General features: G+C 41.9%; 3 protein-coding genes and 2 non-coding genes across 5 annotated transcripts; 3 read left to right on the forward strand and 2 right to left on the reverse strand.

The window, feature by feature from the left end:
* Nucleotides 1-25: 25 nt before the first annotated feature.
* Nucleotides 26-4,913, reverse strand: LOC142971620 (olfactory receptor 6N1-like). The gene is made up of 2 exons (XM_076112198.1): nucleotides 3,979-4,913; nucleotides 26-80 (listed from the first exon to the last, which is right to left on the reverse strand). The coding sequence occupies exons 1-2, from the start codon at nucleotides 4,911-4,913 to the stop codon at nucleotides 26-28; spliced, it is 990 nt and encodes a 329-aa protein (XP_075968313.1).
* Nucleotides 366-475, forward strand: trnal-caa (transfer RNA leucine (anticodon CAA)). Its single transcript has 2 exons — nucleotides 366-403; nucleotides 430-475. It is a non-coding gene; the product is annotated as a tRNA-Leu (tRNA).
* Nucleotides 881-991, forward strand: trnal-caa (transfer RNA leucine (anticodon CAA)). The gene is made up of 2 exons: nucleotides 881-918; nucleotides 946-991. It is a non-coding gene; the product is annotated as a tRNA-Leu (tRNA).
* Nucleotides 4,914-10,482: 5,569 nt separating the features above from the next.
* Nucleotides 10,483-11,403, forward strand: LOC142971645 (olfactory receptor 51E1-like). Its single transcript, XM_076112237.1, has one exon. The coding sequence runs from the start codon at nucleotides 10,483-10,485 to the stop codon at nucleotides 11,401-11,403; it is 921 nt and encodes a 306-aa protein (XP_075968352.1).
* A 6,595-nt stretch (nucleotides 11,404-17,998) lies between these two features.
* On the reverse strand, nucleotides 17,999-18,919 carry LOC142971647 (olfactory receptor 13C2-like). Its single transcript, XM_076112239.1, has one exon. It carries the CDS (start codon nucleotides 18,917-18,919, stop codon nucleotides 17,999-18,001), a length of 921 nt encoding a protein of 306 aa, XP_075968354.1.
* Between the last annotated feature and the right edge of the window lie 926 nt (nucleotides 18,920-19,845).

Consider the following 19,845-nt stretch of genomic DNA (forward strand, 5'->3'; position numbering starts at 1 on the left):
ATAAATAAACTTGAGGAGGAATTATTCAGTCGTAAGAAATAAAGGAGCTCAAACGATGGTTTCGTGTATTCTTTGGTTTTCAAATGTAATAAATGAGGGTTTAGAGTTATTAAATCTGGATTTTGCACAATGTTTTTATTTTGTTAAAAAAGTCAATGCTATTAATGACTAAGGCTGTTTCTGGGAGTACATCACAGAAGGAGCGATTTATATTTAATCTATATATTTAATCTATATATTAATCATGATATCTGAAAACCCGAAAAGCATTAATAACGAACATATCATTACCCAGAATCCACAGCGATGCTCAACAAGTTCATTCGTCACTACTTATGTGAGTAGTTGAGCCGCACACACCAGTTGTCAGGATGGCCGAGTGGTCTAAGGCGCCAGACTCAAGGTAACTCCTTCCTATGAAACTGGGACTTCTGGTCTCCGAATGGAGGCGTGGGTTCAAATCCCACTTCTGACAAGATTTTTTTGTCTTCTTTATTTAAAATGTTTGTCATGATTGTTCCCGTCAACATGTTCTTCTGACTCGTCTCATCTTTTTTGTCTATTTCCAACATGACATCATCATAATTGTTATGAGCACATTGATGTTTAACTGGCGGATAAAAAGTAAGACAACCGATATTAAATGATGTTAATATACAGTGCGTTCATTGTGAACACGATAAATACATTTAAGTCACAGTAGTGTTTCATCTGGTTAAAGCGGTTCATCGTGTATCATTGAAGTCTATTTGTTAAACGATGAGTCTAACTCTCTCCAGCTCATGAAGCGATATGAACGTATCTGTTGTAAAACCAAACAAGTCATAAATACTTCTTACTAGCAGTTAAATACTCTATCAGCCTTTAGTTCGACGTCATTGTCAGGATGGCCGAGCGGTCTAAGGCGCCAGACTCAAGGTGACGAACCTTCCACAGAGTTGGGACTTCTGGTCTCCGAATGGAGGCGTGGGTTCGAATCCCACTTCTGACAACAGTTTTGCGGTTCATTCAAAACAGTTTTTTTCACATTAGTTTGAGTGGAATAAGCAGGACTGACAATAGACAGAGTACAGGACTCAACATGAGCAGATACAGTGAATACATTCTGAAAACACAGAAGTAAATACATATCTTGTTTGTCTTGTTGTGTTACAAATGGGCCAAAACTGAATTTAACTGAACTGAAGAAAAGAAGAAGTTTAACTCACAAACAGCAGTCAACAGAAAGACACATCGGTCTGCAGGGCCCCGATCCACCTCAACGGAACCGAGCCATTAATGGTACTAATCACACCTGTGGTGGCCCGGAGTCCATGTTCAATCAATCAACCAGAAAGAAAAGACTCAACAAACTGTTATTTTACATGTTTTCATCATCAGAGGCTGAAACAATAAATGATTCATTTTCTACTGAAACAAGTCCTCTTCTCTCACTTTCACTTTGTTTAGTAACAAGTTGAAGTGTTGAAGACATTTAAAGGATCATATTCTCTCTTTCAACATTTTAAACTCTCTGATCTGATCAAATGTGTTCAGATGTGACTGGACTTTGGAGACTAATAGATGATGTATAAATACTGTCATTTAAACTAAGTGGTACTTCTTCTATCTCTCTCAAACATTTATGAAATGATTATTATTATTTGAATTCATTTCCTGCATCTTCCTCACATCAATTTAAGTGTTTCAGCTGTTATGAGTAAATCAGTAAAGAATTATTGATCAATAACCTTTTATTTTATTTTTTATTTTAGACTAAGAGTTATGATTATTGGATGATGGAGCCTTATAAATAAAATATAATCAATGCTTGTTGTCTAAAATAATCATAATAACCTGTTTGTGTTTGCCTTTCTTTTAACAGAAGTATTTTGGTTGTATGTTTATTAGTGCTGGGCAAGCTAACGTGTTATTATCGCGTTAACGCATTCATTAATTAACGCTGACAATTATTTTATCGCACGTTAACGCAGTTTTTTAAATTATTATTATTATTCTTTTGAAAGTCTGTTGCTCTCTGGCTCTGAATACACAGACAGACCGCGGGTCACAGGAGGGGCGGGATGTTGATCAGGATGGGCGTCATCACGCGTCTCAACCAATGATTTCAAACCCTTTAGTTGCTGGCACTCTGAGATTTTCTGAATGAAAAGTGCGTTACAAATAAAATGCATTATTATTTAATATTAGTTTTCGTAGATAACACTTGAAGGTTTGAGGACTCCCAGTCATACACAGATAAAAGACTGATGTGTTAGTGTGACAAGGCTCAGATGAGATAAGAGGAGGGGCTGAATGGAGGTGTCAATGGGCAGTTAGAACCTGTTGACCAGATGTTTCAGTGTGAACTCATCCTGCCCCCCCACCCTGTGCTCAGGTCCTTTATCAGCTGTAGAGACGGGACTCTCATCTCGTCCTTCTGCAGACTGCAGCTGTGTGACGACAGAGCCTTCTCTGCACAGACAATACATACTACAGAGACAAACTTCTTCTCTCAATGTTCCTTATTTCAGTGTTATAGTCACAGTTCTCATCAGTCTCACTCCCTTCACCTGTTCACTCACCTGTCTCTGATCACTAATCAAGCCACTGTATAGACTCCTCCTCTCAAACACTCGTTGCCAGATTGTTCTTTGCTTTTGAATGGCAGACTTTCCAGCGCTTTATCCCGGACTGATTTCCTGTTGTCGACTCTTCCCGCCCCGGATCTACCCGGCCCGCCTGACTCCCAGTAAACTCACCAGCCTTCTGTTCCTGACCTCAGGTCAGTGACCTGGATTCATTCTGCCTGCTGTTTCTGCTGCTCTAACAGAGACTGTGATGTGTCAGTCTGTACCTGTTCACTTTATAATAACAGCCAACTGTTCCTGGGAGCTCGTGTGCTTCAATTAGGTCCATTTACAGTCATAGGACTCACTCGGTATTAAATAGTAGTTCCACCACACCGTGCAGGTACATCAGTTTGTATGTAATTATATTAACAAGAGGTTGTGAAGATATGATCCAGCTACACTCTCACACACTCTCTCTCTCTCACACACACACACACACACACACACACACACACACACACACACACACACACACACACACACACACACCAGTGAGTTTCTCTGCCCCCTAGTGGTGCCCCAGCAGACTGCAGTCCAACATTTTCCATCAAAAGAAAGATCTGCAGCCTGCTCACTACAGTCCAGTTCAATTGTATATTGTTTCAGTGTGCAACTGGGAGTATTTACACACAATACACTATGAGTGTATATAACCTATCATACACATTTCTTTCCCATTAATTATAGAAATAATCCCAACACTAGACATATTTCTGTGATACTGTAACTGATTCATTTGAGGAGGAAACAAGAAAACATGATATTCTAAGGAGGCGTTCTGGTGTTTGGGACAACACATCTTATCAATGATTTAAGATAGTGAAGGCATATTTATTGCACTATTTAATTCATACTTTGATATAATTTAACATGCACATTTTCATTTGCATGAATTAACACTCCTAAAAACGTTTCCATCAAAGTTTTGTGCAAAATATTTGCTCTGACAATTTTATGACGTTATGAAGAAAAAACAGCTTCATCGTACACGTTTTCCTCGCCTCATGCATTTAAAGGGGACACTTCCTGTTTGATGCTGGCCCCTCCCACCTTCATGTCACACCAATGAGAGCATACAATTTTAATAACCTGGTTTCAGAGCCACAGCTCAACAAAAAAGATTCTATTTTCACACATTAGGCGATAAAATACAGTGTGTAGCTCTACCGTCAGATGTTTTAGCCCATGTCAGAAACATGCAATTATTGATCAGCACATAGTATGATTTATTGCTCTAATTTAAGTATGAGCACTTGTATTTAAGGAGGCCAGGGGATCTATTTTCTTCAAATATATTCAGATGTATTTGAAATGACTGTAAACAAACAGATATAATCAGTAAAATCAGAGTTATTATATTCTAGAAGGACCAGAAACCATTTTTTGTATTTTAATAAATCTAAAAACGACTTCTCTGATCTGAGGCAGACTCAGGCTGTAAACTAGAGCGTTACTGATCGGGGGAATGATCACAAACTCCAGAGATAATACCACGATAGCAATCGGATTGACTTCATCGGCCTTGAAACGACTGAGCGTGAGCTCGCAGAGAATTGAGAAAAAATAGTTTACGAAAGTCACGATGTGAGGGAGACAGGTTCGTAACGCTTTTCCTCTGAATTCTGACGAGCTGCTCCTTAAAACCAGCAGAATGTGCAGGTAGGAGTACAGGATGAAGAACAGGGGCACGGCGGTGTTTGATACGGTAAATAAAGTTCCTACTATTCGGTTGACAGTCATGTCCACACAGGAGAGCTGGACCACCGAACAAAAGATCCGGTGCACTTTGTTTCCACACAAAGGCAATCGAACAGTGAGATAAACTAAAACACCGACAGCAAACGCAGGAAAAAGCAAAGCGAACATGAGAAGATACGTCACCGTCATGGACGTCATTTTACTGTGATAGCGTAAGGGCTGGCAAATAGCAACAAATCTATCGTAGGCCATGACGCCGAGAATCATGAGCTCACATGCTGCATAACTGTAGATAACATAGATCTGAATGAAACATGACGGACGTGAGATCAGATGAGTGTCAGACAGAATGTCCATCAGAAACCTGGGGAAGAAGCCGGCTGAGCCGTACAGAGAGTTAAAAGACAGACAGCAGATGAAAATATACATGGGCTGATGCAGAGACTTCTCCAGGCAGACTGTCAGAATGATGACAACGTTAGCAGAGATTATAGTCATGTAGAGCAACAGACACAGACTGAAGAACAGATATCTGAGAGGCCCAAAGTCTGCAAACAGAGTGAGCTGAAAGTAGAGAGGATTCAGGCTGCTGTTGCTCTTCATGTCTGCAGCAAAGCAGAGCTGGAAGAAGAGAAGTGAGAGTGATGGAGAGACAGAGAGGGAGAGGAAAAACAAATTAAAAGATGATGTAAAGGAGAGTTATTAGGGATTCAAATGGACTGAATAAAATGTTCTATTGAGCACTTATTCCAACAGGACACATAACACAAGCCTGCGTACATTTAAGTTGCATTACCTGCATATTTCAAGCTTGATCATATTCAGCATAACTAACACAGAGTTCAAAAAGACATGTTAAAACACACACAAGGGGAACATGTCAGTATCTCATGGACTAAATGCACAAGCAAACATTTGTCAACATATATTTCAGTTCAATGAATAAAGAAGAGATGTATCCAGGTTAAAGAGGCTCAGAAGGGAAAACATTAACATTATTCACAAATAAAGTCACAATTGCAATCAACCAGTTTGAAAAGCTTTCACAGTTTATGAAAGTTGTCCATAGTACATATATCAACTAAATATACTGTTAATAGTGTTCATACAAGTCCTGTGGTCTCTTCAGCTAATAAAGTCATAAAGACATTCAGTCAACAGGTCTCCCCTGACCTAGAGCAGACTGAGGAAGCTGCTGAACTTTTATCAGGTTGTTCTCCAGCACTGACAACCACAACCTGTGCACACAAGGTCCAAAGGGAGATACGGTGTGTCACAAACAGACTACATGTGTTGGACTGTTGTGTTGCTAAGTTATACCCGAGCCCAGACTTCTAAACGTATTTCTAGTATTTTAAATTTTCCATTATTTGGTGTTGCACACTTTTGAGATCAGAGAGTTCAGGACACACTGACATCACATGCAAACATCTATTAAAAAGTCTTTAAGGGCGGATATTTAATTTCACTGTCTGTTGGGGGAGGGACAATCAACATAAAACAAATTTCTCAAGAGCAATTTCTGAAGGGAACACCAAAGGTGCTGCCAAAAGTCAGGAAAGATTGAATGACGGATGTGTTCGATGGGATGATTGGGTGTCGAGGAGTCAGATGAAAAGGGACCCTATGCCGGGGGGAGGAACGGGAGCCAAAGGTTGGTCGAGGTTGTGATCGGTTGGATGATTGGGGGCAAGATTTTCTTCTTCATCATCCCCCAAAGTAACTTGACTGGACTCGGTGTGAATGGGCTCTTTGGACGTCACTGTATTGGCCTTGGATGTCGTTATGGTAAACTTGGTTAGACCAGCGGCTGAGAACTTTAATGGTGTGGTCTGGGATTCCTTGTCTGGAAGCGGTTGAAGTGACTCCGGTGTGGAAGGAGTGACCAGAGTATAGATCGAGAGAAATCGGGAGCCAAGCCTTGAAAACACGGAAGGAGCACATGTAGGTAAGGTGAAAGTACGGCGTAACGGGGCACTGATGATGCAGTGGGTGGCTGGGTGTGAAGGAGCCCCACACAAGTTGAAAGCCAGAAAAGAGCAAGACACAAACACAAGTTCACCAACAAGGACCACGCCAATAACAATATGAGTGTTGAGAGGGTTATTGCATGATGGAATGATTGTTAGATTTCGGAAGCGGAAGAGGTCGAGAGAGAGGGATGAAGGGGTAGGGGGATGTAGGGATGTAAGAGTGTAGGGGAGAAGAAACAAGGAGGGTAGAGAAGGTCGTAGATTGAAGGTTGGGCAAGCGATGGGGGACCGTTGGTGTCCTGATGACTGGTGGGAACTGGGGGAATGGAGACTGTAGAGTGGGGGCCGTCTCTTTGGAAGCTCTGGTGGTGCAGAGTCCCCAAAAAGATCCCCCAAAAGATCACGAAGTCGGATGCCGGTTGGCATTACTGGTGTCATTCAGATTGGAGCGGATGTAAGAGAGGTACGCAGGGGAAGACCAACGACAAATAATCATAATAATGTGGTCGGGAATTCCTTGGCTTGAAGCGGTGGAAGAGGTGCTGATGCGGAAAGGATGGCCCAAGTAGACTCGGGGGTATTCCGGATCTGGCTAAGATATGGCGAAAGTGGTGGTGAACCCGGGACCGCATGGGCACTTTGCCTGTGACGAACAGGGGATTTTGTGGGGAAGTTCGTCTGGCTGAACTTGAGCTTGGGCTTGAGTTGGGTTGTGCATGGGTTAGTACAGACTTGGGTATGAGTCTAGTCGGAAAGGTACATAGATGGGCTGGACTGGACCGTATTGGTTGGTCTTGCTGCATTTGGGTTGATGGGTGACGGGAGGTGTCGGGAGGATGGATGAAATGTCGGGTGCGGTGGCATGTCGCGACGGATGGTGGATGGAGTTCGAGGTGGTGAACTCGGAGCAGTGTAGGAAGCCAAAGAAAGCCAGCAAGAACGTGGACTTTAATACTTATCCCATGAAGGGAGACAGATAGCCTGAGTGGAGTGTATGGATGCAGCGGGTGAGGAGGTCCGAAGTGAGGGGCAGACATTTAGGCGTAGGGCATGGTTCAGCTTTACGGAGACCTTCGAGTTGCATAGCGATGTAGAGGCTGGTGCGGAGCCCCCGAGGACTGTTTTGTGAAGAAGTTGATTCCACTTATGTAACCCGTATAGTGGAGGATTTGATCTTAAGGAGGGAATGGGTGAATGACTGAAGTTCGTGAGGGTAAGGATGTGAGTGACGGGAATGGAAGGCTGAAGGAGGTGTGAAAAGCTTCGAAGTGGTTCCGTCCGGTGAGGTACGATGAAGTGTTTGAGGATGCCATCTTGAGAAGCAGAGATTAGGTGTTCCGGTTGCGGGGTCTTGGCCTCCGCATGAACGGCATTGTATTTCGACGATGTGACCGTCCTTTATTAATATTGTCTACGATGGTGTCATTACTCTCACCTGCTCACTCTGCCTCCACCATTTAAACCCCTGCCTCACACACACTCACTGCCAGATCGTTCTCTGCTTCCATGCAATACTTTCCCGCATACACCCATGGACTGATTCCCTGTTGCCGACCCTGCCTGTTTTGGACTACCTCGCCTTGCCTCTGCCCTGGTAACTCGCTCAGCCTTCTGTCCTTCACCACGAGAACCTGTCGCTGTTTTCCTGAGAATATTCTTCCTGTCGTGTGTCGAAGGAAATAAAGAATTCAAGTCAAACTATTACTGGTGTTAGTCGTACTGCTCCTGGGTCCTTACTACACCCGTAACAAGGGCGAAGGAGATACACTAGCATTGCCTACAACTTTTTTATATATTAACTTCATGGTTATATTAATAGTAGTTGCCACTCATGGAGTAATTATTCAGGCTGTAGTCATGCCCATCCCAAATAGGTTGGGGAGGACTAACCTCAGGAAGGATCAGGAGAGGAGCTGTGGTGAAGTGGTGCCTGGAACACCTACTCTGCTTAAGGAGACCACTGAAGTTCTAAGTTCAGTTCTTAAAAACTGGGAGTCTCTGTACCTTTTGGTTCAGCCCAGCTCAGCCACCCATTGCCTCAAGATACAAGGTTACTCAGAGCAGTAGAATTTGCCTTTCAATTTCAACCTTCAATCTACAACCTTCTCTACCCTCCTTGTTTCTTCTCCCTGTCACGGGTGTGATGGAGGACTCAAACGCAGACCAGACCAGAAGTAGAGTGAAGCAGGTATTTATTAATGAATACTTGAATCAGAACAGGGCACTTACAAGAACACACAGGGAATCCACGGACAAGACGTGAGACGAGGGGGGAAATCCAGCAGGACGAGGCAGGGCAGGCAGACGTGGGAAACAGGGAACAGAACAAGCCAAACGGGCGGTTAGACATGGCAATGATCTGGCAATGAGTGACTGCTGAGAGGCAGGGATTTAAATAGTGGCTAGAACAGGTGAGGGGAGTTGTGCTGATGAGGAGGGAGTGCTTGATTAGTGATCAGAGGCAGGTGAAGGGAGTTAGGATGATGCTGAGGGAGTGGCTGACAGGTAGAGTGAGGAGAGTGTGTAGCTACACAAAGACACACAGAACACAGAAGGCAAAGCCTGATCGTGACACTCCCCTACACTCTTACATCCCTTCATCCCTCGACCTCTTCCGCTTCCTAAATCTAATAATCATTCCATCACGCAATAACCCTCTCAACACTCATATTGTTATTGGCGTGGTCCTTGTTGGTGAACTTGTGTTTGTGTCTTGCTCTTTTCTGGCTTTCAACTTGTGTTGGGCTCCTTCACGCCCAGCCACCCACTGCATCATCAATGCCCCGTTACGCCGTACTTTCGTCTTACATACATGTGCTCCTTCCGTGTTTCCAAGGCTTGGCTCCCGATTTCTCTCAATCTATACTCTGGTCACTCCTTCCACACCGGAGTCACTTCAACCGCTTCCAGACAAGGAATCCCGGACCACACCATTAAAGTGCTCGGCCGCTGGTCCAACCACGTTTACCATAACGACATCCAAGGCCAATACAGTGACGTCCAAAGAGCCCATTCACACCGAGTCCAGTCAAGTTGCTTTGGGGGATGATGAAGCAGAAAACCTTGCCCCCAATCATCCAACCGATCACAACCTCGACCAACCTTTGGCTCCCATTCCTCCCCCCGGCATAGGGTCCCTTTTCATCTGACTCCTCGACACCCAATCATCCCATCGAACACGTCCGTCATTCAATCTTTCCTGACTTTTGGCAGCACCTTTGGTGTTCCCTTTAGAAATTGCTCTTGAGAATTTGTTTTATGTTGATTGTCCCCCCCCCAACAGACAGTGAAATTAAATATCCGCCCTTAAAGACTTTTTAATATATGTTTGAAAAGGATGTGTTTGCATGTGGTGTCAGTGTGTCTTGAACTCTCTGATCTCAAAAGTGTGCAACACCAAATAATGGAAAATTTAAAATACTAGAGATACTTGATTCGTTTAGAAGTCTGGGCTCGGGTATAACTTAGCAACACAACAGTCCAACACATGTAGTCTGTTTGTGACACACCGTATCTCCCTTTGGACCTTGTGTGCACAGGTTGTTGTTGTCAGTGCTGGAGAACAACCTGATAAAAGTTCAGCAGCTTCCTCAGTCTGCTCTAGGTCAGGGGAGACCTGTTGACTGAATGTCTTTATGACTTTATTAGCTGAAGAGACCACAGGACTTGTATGAACACTATTAACAGTATATTTAGTTGATATATGTACTATGGACAACTTTCATGAACTGTGAAAGCTTTTCAAACTGGTTGATTGCAATTGTGACTGTCTGTGAATAATGTTAATGTTTTCCCTTCTGAGCCTCTTTAACCTGGATACATCTCTTCTTCATTCATTGAACTGAAATATATGTTGACAAATGTATGCTTGTGCATTTAGTCCATGAGATACTGACATGTTCCCCTTGTGTGTGTTTTAACATGTTTTTTTGAACTATGTGTTAGTTATGCTGAATATGATCAAGTTTGAAATATGCAGTGAAGTTGTTTACATGTTTGCAGCTTTTCCTTTGCAGAGCGTAATGAGCTCCATGGAGGCTGAAGCAGTCTGATAAAAACAGCCCACATTTCTCTCTTTGTGTGTTTGCTGGTGCACCTCAAGGTACGGATGACTGAATCAAATCCTGTGATGCAGGTGATAAGAGACTTCTAGTCAGGCACCTGTTTCATCCATTAACATTTAGTTTCAGACATCCAGAATGAATAATGAATCAAATGTGACATATATAACTCTTGGTGGGCATGTGGATCTGCACAAGTACAGATATGTTTACTTTGTGATCATGTTTACAGCATATCTTCTAATAATCTGCAGTAATTCTACTATTGTGTGCATTATCGTGATTCATAAAAGCCTCCATGAGCCTATGTACGTATTTATTGCAGCTTTATTAATCAACTCTGTTCTTTACAGCACTGCTATCTACCCAAAGCTTCTGATTGACTTTTTATCTGAGAAACAGAGGATATCTTACTCGGCCTGTCTCTTCCAGTGGTTTATATATTACACTCTGACTGGTTCAGAGATCCTACTGTTGGCAATCATGGCCTATGACAGATATGTGTCTATATGTAAACCTCTGCAATATCCAACCATCATGACAAAAAACACTGTTAAAGTCCTCCTGATTGCAGCTTGGATTGTTTCGGCCTGTCTGATGTCAGTGCCGATCCCGCAGAGTGCTTCTAAAAAACTCTGTAGCTTTACTTTGAAAGGAATCATTTGCAACAGCACAGTTCACAAACTTCACTGTGTGAGATCACAACTGCTGAACATATACGGCTTGATCGTGCTTGTAGACGTGGTACTCCTCCCTTTGCTCTTCATAGTTTTTACATACATAAAGATATTTGTAATAACCTATCGAAGCAGCAGAGAAGTCAGGAGCAAAGCTGCACAGACCTGTTTACCTCACCTGCTGGTTCTAATCAGCTTTTCTTGCTTGGTTACATATGATGTTGTTTCAGCTCGACTGGACGCTGATTTTCCCAAAACTATACAATTTATATTGAGTTTACAAATAATTTTGTATCATCCTCTCTTTAATCCGATCATATACGGACTGAAAATGAAAGAAATTTATAAGCACCTGAGTGGATTGTTCTGCAAAACGGTCTAATGCAGAAGTGTCTCAACCTTTTTCCAGTCAAGGACCCTTAATAAGATGGAGAATATACTGGAGACTCCCTCATGCCTGTCCTCTGAATATAGTGATGTGAAAGAACAACACAGGAGAAATGTATGAGACAGATATTAGACATGTGATTGTAAGAGTTAAAGATTAGATTAGAATGTAATCTATATTCATTTTGTTGTGTAAATCAGTCAGAACACATGAAATGAAACTATCTAGTCTCAACAATTCTAAGTGATGGAGAGATCATTTACACTGTGGCCTGTAGGTAATACACGTAGCACGTAGCATGTAGCATGAAGCGTCCATGTGCCACAGTATCAAGCACCATCAGCTCCAACAATGTGATCATAGTAGTTAAAAACAGCCGGCTGTGACACTCCAACTCTAAATACAGAGCGCTTCATCAGGGTGACTAACAACACAACAGAACGTTTTTATTCTATCGACACTCTGAATTGTTAGTTTCTGATGAACTTTATTGGCATCACTGTTTCTGTGTGTCTCGTTAAATCAACAGCGTGTGCTTCTGTCATTTGGTGCCCTGAGAGGAAAAGTGGAGTCAAATCCTATGTTGGAAAACATCAACGACATAAACCATACTGTTGCTGCTGTTTAATAATCATTTCTTTAATCATACTCATGAGTTTTCTCTTTAACTTTAGTTTTTCAGTGTTTGTCAGTAAATCAAAAATGTGGTTTTGAATTGTATTGTGAAAAAATAAAAAGAATAAATCAAAGAAAGCATTTAGTTATTATTACCACTATTTGTAGACTTTGATCATTTACAGTGTGCAGCTGCCTCATATTCATGAAAACAAAGAAGACGGCCTCAGATGGGTAATCAATAACTCAGTGTGAAGATAATAAAGAGTCTGAGCTGAAGGAGGTTCTGGTGAACCTGCATGATTTCATCTGGTTTCACCAGAATCCGACCCGGTGGCTCCGATGACGAGCATCAAGAATAACTCTATAGAAACAGACCATCTTCTCTCTGATGGTCTCTTTACTGATGGAGGTCTGATAGAGGATCAGCACTACACTGAGACTGGTTCATATAGAGGATCAGGACTACACTGAGACTGGTTCACATATGTGAACCAGTCTCAGTGTAGTCCTGATCCTCTATACCAGGGGTCTTCAATGTTTTTCAGGCCAAGGACCCCTAAATTGATAGAGATGGAGCAGGGACCCCCGACTATATATATTGTATAAAATTGTGTTTTATATTAAACTGGGCCTAGTGCCATGTATAAACATACCTCTTTATTGTGCATTCAATACTAAGCTATTCAAATAATACACAGGTTCATATGTTCATGTTTTTATTTTAAACATGTGTAAGGTACAGTGAGTAGGGTGGCCGTGCCACTGCCATTTATAAACATACCTTGTCAGCTGATACCAATGCCAACATCAACATTGTCTGTTAATTGCATGATAATCATGCATACAAGCTATTCAAATTGATGTTTTCATTTTTAACATAAATGTGGAAACGAAAAATGAGTGATGGCCTATTAGTGCCACTGCCATGCATAAACATACCTGTTATCTTTCATACAATACTGAACTATTACAATAATGGACACATTCATGTTTAGAGAAAAAAAAAAAAAATAATTTTAAATTGTCTAATCAACCAAAGATTTCGCGGACCCCCTGCAGTGCCTTCAACCCCCTGTTGAAGACCTCTGCTCTATATGAACCAGTCTCAGTGTAGTCCTGATCCTCTATATCAGGGGTCCCCAACTGGCGGACCGCGGTCAGGATCCGGACCCAGACGCAGTTGCATCAGTTAAAACCAGCATGTCTCATATGTTCAGAAACCGTAACTATTGATAAAAGTGGCAAATGAAGCGCATTACGAGGCAAAGCATAACTCTTCAGGACAAACGTACCCACTCACATCTGAAATGAAGACACAGAAAATAAACCTAAGAGCCCAATATGATCAGAATCCTATCACATGAGTTCACTTCACAACAATGAGAGAGAGAATAGAGCTGAAAACGATCTGTTAATAACCACAGATAAAGTCCATGCTCACTGATTTCTCTTTTTAGATGACAAAAATATAATATTGTTGTCACGGGGCATGATGGAGGACTCAAACGCAGACCAGGCAGAGTAGCGTGAAGCCGGTATTTATTGAACACAAAGGAATAGTTACCAACACACAACAGGGAGTCCAAGCACAAGACAAGAGACGAGGGGGGAAATCCAGCAGGAACGGGGCGGGGCAGGGCAGGGCAGGCAGACAGGGAAACCGGACGAGCAAAAATGGGCGGGTAGACATGAACAATGATCTGGCAGTGAGTGACTGAGAGACAGGGATTTATAAAGTGACTTGAACAGGTGAGGGGCGTTGTGCTGATGATGAGGGAGTGCTTGATTAGTGACAGGTGAAGGGAGTTAGGCTGATGCTGAGGGAGTGACTGACAGGTAGAGTGAGGAGGGTGAAGCTACACAAAGACACAGAACACACAAGGCAAAGCCTGATCGTGACAATTGTGGCTTTTTTATTCACATCACTTCACACCTGAATGAACTGAATTTAAAGCTGCAGGACAATTCAGTGAAATAAATTTTTCTAAAATGAATTACTTTATTTTAAGATGCACATTTTTGAAAAGCTTTCTGTTATGTCAGTTATTCTTTATTCCAGCCCTTATTTTACTTGAAATGAGAAGAACATTTATTTATGTATTTCTATGTATTATTTATAATCCATCCAGTTAAATTTCAAAACTGAGAATAATAATTTGTTAAAATATAATTGATGTGTACTTTCTTTATTTGATTTGACAGTTGTTGACTACACAGAGACGTTGTTACTACTAGACTTCTTGAACATATATATTAGTGCTGGGCAAGTTAACGTGTTATTATCGCGTTAACGCATTAATTAATTAACGCCGACAATTATATTATCGCGCGTTAACGCAGTTTGTTTATTTTTATTATTAAGCACATTTTTAACACAAGAACCTGGCAGCAAGCAGTGAACAGCTGTTTGTGTGGCGTCACTTCCTTCTTCCCCCAGGCTCCGGAACCCCTCCTAAACTCCGTCACCGTCACACACACACACACACACACACACACACACACACACATCGTCTCGTTACAGATCAAACGTTACTGTTGTGAAGTGGAGCTTCTCGTGAGGACCAAGACACGTTCTTGTTTGAACGGAACACTTTACTGTCTGAACTGCAGTATTACAGTGTTACAATGAACACAACACGCTCTTGCACCTGACATGTGGTTTTCTAGGTATCATCAACATTGTTAGCGTCAAGAACACGTACCATTCTACTTCCTGTCTCTTCAAAGTAAAAGCACTTCCGTTTCCATGCTCTTCACAATAAAAGTAAATCATGCAATCAAACAATTTACAACAGTGACAATATTAAAATACATAGTGTCGAGTTTTTAAAGTGTTTTGTTTGTAATATGTATAATAAGCATCATTTAGTATCACTACTGAGAATTTAACAAACATAAAAAAAGAAGTAGATTTTCTCAATCTGGACCTTTTGGAATTTTAGTTGAATACCCCTGCTCTAGATGAACCAGTCTCAGTTTAGTCCTGATCCTGTATATGAACCAGTCTCAGTGTAGTCCTGGTCCTCTATATGAACCAGTTTCAGTGTAGTCCTGATCCTCTATATGAACCAGTCTCAGTGTAGTCCTGGTTCTCTATATGAACCAGTCTCAGTGTAGTCCTGATCCTCTCGATGAACCAGTCTCAGTTTAGTCCTGGTCCTCTATATGAACCAGTCTCAGTGTAGTCCTGGTTCTCTATATGAACCAGTCTCAGTGTAGTCCTGATCCTGTATATGAACCAGTCTCAGTGTAGTCCTGGTCCTCTATATGAACCAGTTTCAGTGTAGTCCTGATCCTCTATATGAACCAGTCTCAGTGTAGTCCTGGTTCTCTATATGAACCAGTCTCAGTGTAGTCCTGATCCTCTCGATGAACCAGTCTCAGTTTAGTCCTGGTCCTCTATATGAACCAGTCTCAGTGTAGTCCTGGTTCTCTATATGAACCAGTCTCAGTGTAGTCCTGATCCTCGAGATGAACCAGTCTCAGTTTAGTCCTGATCCTCTATATGAACCAGTCTCAGTGTAGTCCTGATCCTCTATATGAACCAGTCTCAGTTTAGTCCTGATCCTCTATATGAACCAGTCTCAGTGTAGTCCTGATCCTCTATATGAACCAGTCTCAGTTTAGTCCTGATCCTCTATATGAACCAGTCTCAGTGTAGTCCTGATCCTCTATATGAACCAGTCTCAGTTTAGTCCTGATCCTCTATATGAACCAGTCTCAGTGTAGTCCTGGTCCTCTATATGAACCAGTCTCAGTGTAGTCCTGGTCCTCTATATGAACCAGTCTCAGTGTAGTCCTGGTCCTCTATATGAACCAGTCTCAGTGTAGTCCTGGTCCTCTATATGAATCAGTCTCAGTGTAGTCCTGGTCCTCTATATGAACCAGTCTCAGTGTAGTCCTGGTCCTCTCTATGAACCAGTCTCAGTGTAGTCCTGGTCCTCTCTATGAACCAGTCTCAGTGTAGTCCTGGTCCTCTATATGAACCAGTCTCAGTGTAGTCCTGATCCTCTATATGAACCAGTCTCAGTGTAGTCCTGATCCTCGAGATGAACCAGTCTCAGTTTAGTCCTGATCCTCTATATGAACCAGTCTCAGTGTAGTCCTGATCCTCTATATGAACCAGTCTCAGTGTAGTCCTGGTCCTCTATATGAACCAGTCTCAGTGTAGTCCTGGTCCTCTATATGAACCAGTCTCAGTGTAGTCCTGGTCCTCTATATGAACCAGTCTCAGTGTAGTCCTGGTCCTCTATATGAACCAGTCTCAGTGTAGCCCTGGTTCTCTTTATGAACCAGTCTCAGTGTAGTCCTGATCCTCGAGATGAACCAGTCTCAGTTTAGTCCTGGTCCTCTATATGAACCAGTCTCAGTGTAGTCCTGGTCCTCTATATGAACCAGTCTCAGTGTAGTCCTGGTTCTCTTTATGAACCAGTCTCAGTGTAGTCCTGATCCTCTATATGAACCAGTCTCAGTGTAGTCCTGATCCTCTATATGAACCAGTCTCAGTGTAGTCCTGGTCTTCTATATGAACCAGTCTCAGTGTAGTCCTGGTCCTCTATATGAACCAGTCACAGTGTAGTCCTGATCCTCTATATGAACCAGTCTCAGTGTAGTCCTGATCCTCTATATGAACCAGTCACAGTGTAGTCCTGATCCTCTATATGAACCAGTCTCAGTTTAGTCCTGATCCTCTATATGAACCAGTCTCAGTGTAGTCCTGATCCTCTATATGAACCAGTCTCAGTTTAGTCCTGATCCTCTATATGAACCAGTCTCAGTGTAGTCCTGATCCTCTATATGAACCAGTCTCAGTGTAGTCCTGATCCTCTATATGAACCAGTCTCAGTGTAGTCCTGATCCTCTATATGAACCAGTCTCAGTGTAGTCCTGATCCTCTATATGAACCAGTCTCAGTGTAGTCCTGGTCCTCTATCAGACCTCCATCAGTAAAGAGACCATCAGAGAGAAGATGGTCTGTTTCTATAGAGTTATTCTTGATGCTCGTCATCGGAGCCACCGGGTCGGATTCTGGTGAAACCAGATGAACTCATGCAGGTTCACCAGAACCTCCTTCAGCTCAGACTCTTTATTATCTTCACACTGAGTTATTGATTACCCATCTGAGGCCGTCTTCTTTGTTTTCATGAATATGAGGCAGCTGCACACTGTAAATGATCAAAGTCTACAAATAGTGGTAATAATAACTAAATGCTTTCTTTGATTTATTCTTTTTATTTTTTCACAATACAATTCAAAACCACATTTTTGATTTACTGACAAACACTGAAAAACTAAAGTTAAAGAGAAAACTCATGAGTATGATTAAAGAAATGATTATTAAACAGCAGCAACAGTATGGTTTATGTCGTTGATGTTTTCCAACATAGGATTTGACTCCACTTTTCCTCTCAGGGCACCAAATGACAGAAGCACACGCTGTTGATTTAACGAGACACACAGAAACAGTGATGCCAATAAAGTTCATCAGAAACTAACAATTCAGAGTGTCGATAGAATAAAAACGTTCTGTTGTGTTGTTAGTCACCCTGATGAAGCGCTCTGTATTTAGAGTTGGAGTGTCACAGCCGGCTGTTTTTAACTACTATGATCACATTGTTGGAGCTGATGGTGCTTGATACTGTGGCACATGGACGCTTCATGCTACATGCTACGTGCTACGTGTATTACCTACAGGCCACAGTGTAAATGATCTCTCCATCACTTAGAATTGTTGAGACTAGATAGTTTCATTTCATGTGTTCTGACTGATTTACACAACAAAATGAATATAGATTACATTCTAATCTAATCTTTAACTCTTACAATCACATGTCTAATATCTGTCTCATACATTTCTCCTGTGTTGTTCTTTCACATCACTATATTCAGAGGACAGGCATGAGGGAGTCTCCAGTATATTCTCCATCTTATTAAGGGTCCTTGACTGGAAAAAGGTTGAGACACTTCTGCATTAGACCGTTTTGCAGAACAATCCACTCAGGTGCTTATAAATTTCTTTCATTTTCAGTCCGTATATGATCGGATTAAAGAGAGGATGATACAAAATCATTTGTAAACTCAATATAAATTGTATAGTTTTGGGAAAATCAGCGTCCAGTCGAGCTGAAACAACATCATATGTAACCAAGCAAGAAAAGCTGATTAGAACCAGCAGGTGAGGTAAACAGGTCTGTGCAGCTTTGCTCCTGACTTCTCTGCTGCTTCGATAGGTTATTACAAATATCTTTATGTATGTAAAAACTATGAAGAGCAAAGGGAGGAGTACCACGTCTACAAGCACGATCAAGCCGTATATGTTCAGCAGTTGTGATCTCACACAGTGAAGTTTGTGAACTGTGCTGTTGCAAATGATTCCTTTCAAAGTAAAGCTACAGAGTTTTTTAGAAGCACTCTGCGGCATCGGCACTGACATCTGACAGGCAGGCACAATCCAAGCTGCAATCAGGAGGACTTTAACAGTGTTTTTTGTCATGATGGTTGGATATTGCAGAGGTTTACATATAGACACATATCTGTCATAGGCCATGACTGACAACAGGAAGAACTCTGAACCAGCCAGAGTGTAATATATAAACCACTGGAAGATACAGGCCGAGTAAGATATCCTCTGTTTCTCAGATAAAAAGTCAATCAGAAGCTTTGGGTAGATAGCAGTGCTGTAAAGAACAGAGTTGATTAATAAAGCTGCAATAAATACGTACATAGGCTCATGGAGGCTTTTGTGAATCACTATAATGCACACAATAGTAGAATTACTGCAGATTATTAGAAGATATGCTGTAAACATGATCACAAAGTACAGAAATCCATATTTGTGCACTTCCACATGCCCACCAAAAGTTATATATGTCACATTTGATTCATTATTCATTCTGGATGTCTAAAACAAAATGTTAATGGTGGAACAGGTGCCTGACTAGAAGTCTCTTATCACCTGCATCACAGGATTTGATTAAGTCATCCGTACCTTGAGGTGCACCAGCAAACACACAAAGAGAGAAATGTGGGCTGTTTTTATCAGACTGCTTCAGCCTCCATGGAGCTCATTACGCTCTGCAAAGGAAAAGCTGCAAACATGTAAACAACTTCTCGCTCAGTGTGCGTCACCAACATGGCCGTTAGCTTGGCTTGCTAGCTAGCTAACTTAGCTATGTTCCAAATGTAACGTTATGTTATCTGATAAAACACACAGGCATTGTAGCTTCAGAGAGAGAGGTCACTTACGCTACTTTGGGGTGTGTTGTCTTTCAAATTATGTGTTTTCACAATCTTAGATTTCAAAAGTTGAAGACAACCTGTCGACTTTCTTGACGAGCAAAATCATCTTTTAAATACACAAACATCATATGTGTAATTCGTGGCACAATTCAAACTCGATAAAGACAATATTTGTCCCAAGTTGGTCCACCTGAAGGTGCGGGACTTCACCTCTCTATTCCCAAACAGCCAATCGACGACTGCTAGCTGGGTGGTTTCTGGGTTTCAGTTAGCAGTTTCTTAGTCATCCCCCACCGTCAAGGCCAGCCTGTTTTCAGCAGCAGCAGATCCTCAGAACAAGAAGGCAACTGAGATCGCCACTCTTGGAGGTGAGGTCAGAGGGTTCAACAAGTTTCTGAGGCCCCTGCTATGAAAGTCGAGTGTACAGCTTTATTTATACTCGTGCTTGGCACCGTAGCATGCACAAAGGTGTCTGTACTTTACACACCGTTAGTTGCATTATTCTCAGAAACACCAGAGGGCATGGAAACAAAATTAACTGTGAAGAATCAAAAAGACGAGTGTAACAAAAGCCATAAA

Source organism: Anarhichas minor, unplaced genomic scaffold, assembly GCF_050575085.1.
Source record: "Anarhichas minor isolate MPS153535 unplaced genomic scaffold, ASM5057508v1 ptg000048l, whole genome shotgun sequence".
Taxonomy (NCBI): domain Eukaryota; kingdom Metazoa; phylum Chordata; class Actinopteri; order Perciformes; family Anarhichadidae; genus Anarhichas; species Anarhichas minor.